The sequence below is a fragment of the Hipposideros armiger genome, unplaced genomic scaffold (assembly GCF_001890085.2).
Source record: "Hipposideros armiger isolate ML-2016 unplaced genomic scaffold, ASM189008v1 scaffold_458, whole genome shotgun sequence".
In the NCBI taxonomy this organism is placed as follows: Eukaryota; Metazoa; Chordata; class Mammalia; order Chiroptera; family Hipposideridae; genus Hipposideros; species Hipposideros armiger.
Window position 1 is genome coordinate 1,250,287 of NW_017731808.1, and position 5,852 is coordinate 1,256,138.

Here is a 5,852-nt window from a genome sequence, read left to right on the forward strand (position 1 = left end):
GGGCATGGAGGTGAGAACCTGTGTGTGGAATTCAGCACCAAGCTGGGGCTTGATGGCCAGTGCCTCTCAGCAGCGTGAAGCCCCAGCTGAGAGCCGGCACCGCCAGCCTGGGACACTCGCTCCCTGCACTCAGGAGGTCCTCAGCCCTGGAGGAGACTGCTGGGTAGACAAACACGACGGCATGCTATATGTGGTGTTCAGGAGGGACACACAAAGTCCAAGAGAGCACAAGGGAGGGAGGAAACCATTCTAAGGAAATACCCTAGAAAGTGTCTCAGAGGGGACATTTGGTCTGGGTTTGGAAGGATGAATGGGCGTTTGCCAAGGAGCCTGTGACTTGTGCACTCCCAGGCAACCAGGGAGAGAGGTGGTGCAGACAGACAGCAGCTTGGGGTGGAGTCCGCACCGTCACACTGTTGCAGAATCTCCTCGGCGGTGCTGTCGTAGTGAGCAACGGGGTTGTTGACATTGCGGTACTGCATGGAGAGAGCAAAGGGCACGTGAGTGAAGGGCAACGACCCCAAAATGGAAGCAGCCAGAGGGCGTCAGGCAAACAGCCCAGTGCAAGCCAGAGAATCCCGGTGGCTGAGGGAGGGGGGGCCTCAACAGATGTAAAATATTAGCCCCAGCTCCTCAGAAGATGCAATTCCTGAATTTAACCCTGAAGTAAAATGAGTGAGACGGAAGAGCTTCCCGTAAAAAGGTTTTAATGCGTTTGACGCCTGCAGAGAGCTTCCAGGGTCCTCAGCAGTGGGCATTGCCACCCAGCGTGCCAAGCTGAGCCTGAAGCTGGTATGGATGGACAGCAGAGCCGAAGGCTGGGCCGACCTGCCAGCTGCACGCTGGAGGGCCTAACTGGCCAGGAGAAGCCAGCTGCCGTGTGCCGGCGTGTCAGTCACCTTCGCAGCCCCCAATCCCGCTGCATGTGCAGCAGCACCCCACACCCCGAGAGAGACCCCCAGGAGCACCCCACTTCAGTCCACGCCTCGAGCCTCACCTGGTCCAGGATGTGAGAATTGGGGATTTCGTTCTTCAGCCTCCAGGCCACACCCACATGCGACTCTGGGGAGTCGAACCTGGCATTGGTGGGCGTCCTCACGATCTCAGCCCCCAGGGCCCGCAGGACGTCCACCTGCAGAGCACANCCCCAGGGCCCCTCTCTCGGCCTGGGAACTGGGGAGGGAAGTGGTTTGCTATGGGCAAGAGGCCTAAATGGCCCCAATCTTTGTCTCCATGTTCTTTCAGAAGTCACATCTGAGGAGGCTCCCTGGCCCTGGGAGTGTCACTGCTGGCACCCCACGTGTCGGAGGGCTCGGTCAGCAGCTGCACTCAGGTGAGGACAGCAACACCTCTCCCTGGGGAATCTGGCTTGGGGCGACAGGCTGAGCTCATGTGAGGCCATAATTCCATTTTAAAGGGTCTTTTCTGGTTTTAAATGTTCAGGAATTTCAAAGACAAGGTTAAGGGAAGAGCAGAGAAAACGGAGCAAGCTTCCTACACGTCCACTCCGCTTGTTAAAGAGCGCTGGAGGCCCGAAAGATGGGGCAGCCCAGTCCCCTGCGGCCTCTCCACTTTGGGGAGCTACAGGAGACGGGGTGAGGCACAGGACTGCAAACGGCAAGAATGTAGATTCTGGTGACATTTCAGCTGTGTGTGTGTCTGCGTGTGCGGGGGGGGGTGACAGGAAAAGAGGACGGTCGAGTTCATTCCTAGGTTAGGGTTAGTCCCACTCACTGGGCCGTCGAGGAAGGCCGGTGTGGGACCTGGCCCAGGGGATAGGGGCTGACCCGACGGCATGGCCCTTGGGGACACTGAGAGGGTGTCGTCCGCTCTGCCCAGGCCCGTCAGAGGGTGGCCACCATTGTCTCAGGACGACCGCGGGGGTCTCACCAGCCCCAGCACAGCAAGGGGCGATGCAGTATTTCTCCTAGGAAATTCTGGTTCTTAGTAAGTAAGTAGGCGTGCCAGACATGCTTAAATGAATGCTGCACAGGAAAAACCGAGGGCCCAGTGGTCCGAGGCTGAGCAGACTGGTAGATGCTCAACTCAGCTGAGATGAAGGTCTCTAGCTGTCTGCTGACCCCCAGGTGTGGCCAAAACATGGCGGACACTGGTGAGCCTCACCAACGGGCCTCTCCCCACCTGGGCTCCCCACTTGGGCCTCCTTGTTTGCAAATCTGGGGTGAATTCTCAGATGTACAGGTTCGATGGGGGTGCAGCCAGCATGGCCCAGCTGACACCCAGAGCGGTGGGGACAGAGGGTCGGCGACCTGGCCCCTTGCACTGTACCCGGCTTTCAAGAACGGAGGTGGGTCTCAGCACCCACTGCTCTAGCTGAACAGAGCCCGTACCTGTTTAAACTGCTTGTAGAGGACTTTGTGAACCTGGTCTGATGGATGGACCTTCCCAGCGAGCAGGCATGACAGCATGTTCCCCAGAGTCACCATCCCAAGGATCACCCTGTAAAGCNACACGTGTGCCCAGGAGGCGGTGGGAGGAAGCACTGTGCCCACACCTTGGACTTCAACCTCCAGACGGTGTGGGAATACATGTGTGTTCGCCCAGCTGCCGGCCTGTGGTGTTTGTTACTGCAGCGCTAGGCCACTAAGATCTTACTGCCAGGTGGAGCTGCTCGCGAGAGCCACCCACGTCATCAGCACAGGCCCCAGGGCAAGATGTCGGGAAGCAGCACGCGTGCATCCGTGCAAGCACACGGCCGGGGGAAAAGGCCCAGCCAAGCCGGCGCGTATAGCCAAGCGCCACCCCAGCCAGGGGATCCGGCTAGTCCCAGCACACACACCTGTGTTCCCGGATGTCGGCTCGATGATCGTGTCCCCAGGCTTCAGCGTCCCCGAGAGCTCGGCCTCCTCGATCATGCGCAGGCTTATCCGGTCCTTCACGCTGCCGCCCGCGTTGAAGAATTCGCACTTGGCCACTGGGAGCCAGAGGCGTGTCAGGAGGGGGAGAGGCTCTGACCCGACAGCCCTGCCGGCCCCCACGACCTCGCTGGCTCTGTAAACTGCTCCCTCCACGCCTACCCACCAGCACAGCTGAACAAGATGCTCCCCCCCCCAACCCCCGGGGCCACATGGCAACTCCGGGGGAATGAGACAGAAGCACCCCAAGGAGCCCCCGCTGGGTGGATGGACTGCAACCGGAACGCCTCCGAGAGGCCGACAGTACCAACAGCGATTTGCTGAGCATGCAGCGTGCCTGAGCCCCACGTACCCCATAAATGCCCGGCCATACCCCGTGGCCCCTGCCAGCCGAGTGGATGCCCTAAAGCCACGCCCCCCGGTGACACCCCGACTTGACAGACCTGCAAACCCTCCACATGCGCCTCCCTCGTCCTCCTCCCCTGGGACACACCCTCACCCAGGGACGTGGCCCTTGTCCTCCCTACCCCAATGCTGTCCTTTCTGTACGAGCCTTTTGCTCAGATCTGTCTTGATGGGAGGACAGGTCCCATCTCTTAAAAATACATGGTGTTTGTAGAAAGGGCAGGTGCTGTACCAAACGGGATCTGAGGACCCCAGGCCAACCTATGACACCCCGAGAACCACCTCTGACCTAGTTTGTCCTGGTTTCTGAAATCCCACCTCTGCACAGACGTCGTCCCCTAGAGCCAGGAGAGGCCCCTGCGTATAATGTCTATGTGCACGTGCATGGTAGGGAGGGGCCCCCAAACGCTTGACCGCTGAGCAGGCCTGCACCCCAGGACCCTTCTGGGCCTCAGACTTGAATTATTTAGTTAGATAATTCTAACTAGCCCACGGGAAGGCCAGCACCAAAATAGGGGTCCCAGCTGACGGCCTCGGGCCCGCCCGGTTTGTCCATGGGTAAAGTGGACACATTAGAACCTACAGTGGGCACTGCCAACTGAGCTGGGTACTGGCCAGTGGTCTCTACTATCCCGGGCTGTTCCGAGGCAACCCCAGCACCCCAGCGCCCAGGAGTATGTACTGCTCTTTGCTTTTAGGAATTCTTTCCCTAGAGGGGAGGAGGGTGGAAGGCTCTGATGATGTCCCCAAGGTGATGCGGCCGCATGCTGCCTGTCCCACCTCAAGGCCCCACCCCATGCTCCCCTGCTGAGTGACCTGTCCCCTTGGCTCTTGGTGCCAAGCACTAGGACCCCCTGCAGGGCCCCTGCAGCTGCTGTTTCCTCCATGACAAGGTGGCCGTCTGCATGGGCTCACTGCCCTGGAGGCTGTGACAGTGAAGAAACCCCCTTTCCATATTCCTGGAAACTGCTTCCTGCAAAGCAGCCCCTCCCCCAAATGACAGATTAAGACTCTCGGATGACCCCCGTGTTTACCTAGGACAAGACCAGACACAGACCCCAATTCCCACTCCGTCTCATAAATGACAGACGAACTGTCTGTCCCCACAAAACCAGCTAAACAGTGAGATAACCACTTCCTGCCCCGCTGGTGACTGAGACCCTCGTTACAAAAACTGTCCTGTGGTCACATCGCCCAGCTGGCAGTGTGCCTACACCTCCCCAGGAGAGCCTAAGACAGACGACTGCACTGTGCTCCTTGGAGCCGGGCCGCCTTCTGCGAGGCTGGGCGAGGTCACTCCTTCCTGTGACCTTCGCCGGAACATGCTTCCCGGGTGCCACAGGCTCTCTCCTTCGTGCTCAGGTCCCCGCCTCGCTGACCGCCAGCTCCAGAGTGGCCCTCTCGCTCACCCTCGAGCACTTGGCCTGTATATATATATATATATANCATCCACTCTCCCACCTCCAGCTCGTGTGGGCCCGGCGGAGGCCCCGGCAGCCCGCCACTCACTCTGCACCCAGGACACTTCTCTTTCAGCTTCCTGGCAATGCCTGTGATGGTGCCGCCTGTGCCCGCCGAAGCCACCAGCATGTCCAGTTTCCCTGAGAGGGGAGAAGCCGCGTCAGGGAGAACATGCGGACAGTGAAAACATATGCAACCAACACGGAGGCAGGTCATCGAACACGTCAATGAGGAGCTAGTCTCCCGTTGCCACAGCCTCGCATCGCCACCCTTCATCTCAAGGGAGCACTCAGTCACAGGGACGCGGTGAGCTTCAGCTAAGTCCTTGCCAAAGGGCACGCGGTCACTGAAGCCCTATTTGGTGTGATTCCGTAAAGCCAGCCTAGAAGCGTGGGCAGGACAGACGTGGTGGCTGCCTGGGGGACGGGGGCTCGGGGAGGTCTCCACGAGGCACCTGCTATGCTGTTTGGTTTTAGGATATGAGTAAGTGAACTGAATTTAACAAGGAAACAGAGTAAATCACTAGGGCTGGGTTCAGAAGTCATCTTGCTCTCCCGGAGGCCGAGCGCCAGCCCAGGCCTCCTGCAGACAAGTCCGTGCGGGCGCCTGAGCCGAGGCAGTGCACTGGTTTTGCTAACAGAATTCTCACCCAGAAAACCTGGTGAGCAAATGCCTGGACTTCGCTGCCTGGCTTCTGGGCACAGAATGAGGCTGTGCTTAAGCCAAGGGCAACAACGGACTCCAAATAGGAAGCCAGGGTGCCAACCGCCCAGCAGCGTCCCCCTAAAATCTCAGCCCCTCAGAAAACACCAGAGCCCCGTGGGCCTTGGCTCCGGCTGTGTGGAAAGGTTCCAGGGAGCCTCATGTCCATACAGACAGCAAGCTAGTCACTGACATCACCACCCTGGGCATGGAGGTGAGAACCTGTGTGTGGAATTCAGCACCAAGCTGGGGCTTGATGGCCAGTGCCTCTCAGCAGCGTGAAGCCCCAGCTGAGAGCCGGCACCGCCAGCCTGGGACACTCGCTCCCTGCACTCAGGAGGTCCTCAGCCCTGGAGGAGACTGCTGGGTAGACAAACACGACGGCATGCTATATGTGGTGTTCAGGAG

The 5,852-nt window shown here is 59.2% G+C and overlaps 1 protein-coding gene across 1 annotated transcript in view; it reads right to left on the bottom strand.

Moving 5' to 3' along the window:
• The window catches only part of CBS (cystathionine beta-synthase), a 19,113-nt gene that overhangs the window by 8,405 nt on the left and 4,856 nt on the right, over positions 1 to 5,852 (bottom strand). The window contains exons 2-5 of the mRNA XM_019666006.1: positions 4,791 to 4,882; positions 2,615 to 3,370; positions 998 to 1,173; positions 379 to 476 (exon numbers count right to left, since the gene is read on the bottom strand). Of these exons, the coding sequence (XP_019521551.1) occupies positions 379 to 476; positions 998 to 1,173; positions 2,615 to 3,370; positions 4,791 to 4,882 (1,122 nt within the window). The remainder of the gene's footprint in view (positions 1 to 378; positions 477 to 997; positions 1,174 to 2,614; positions 3,371 to 4,790; positions 4,883 to 5,852) is intronic.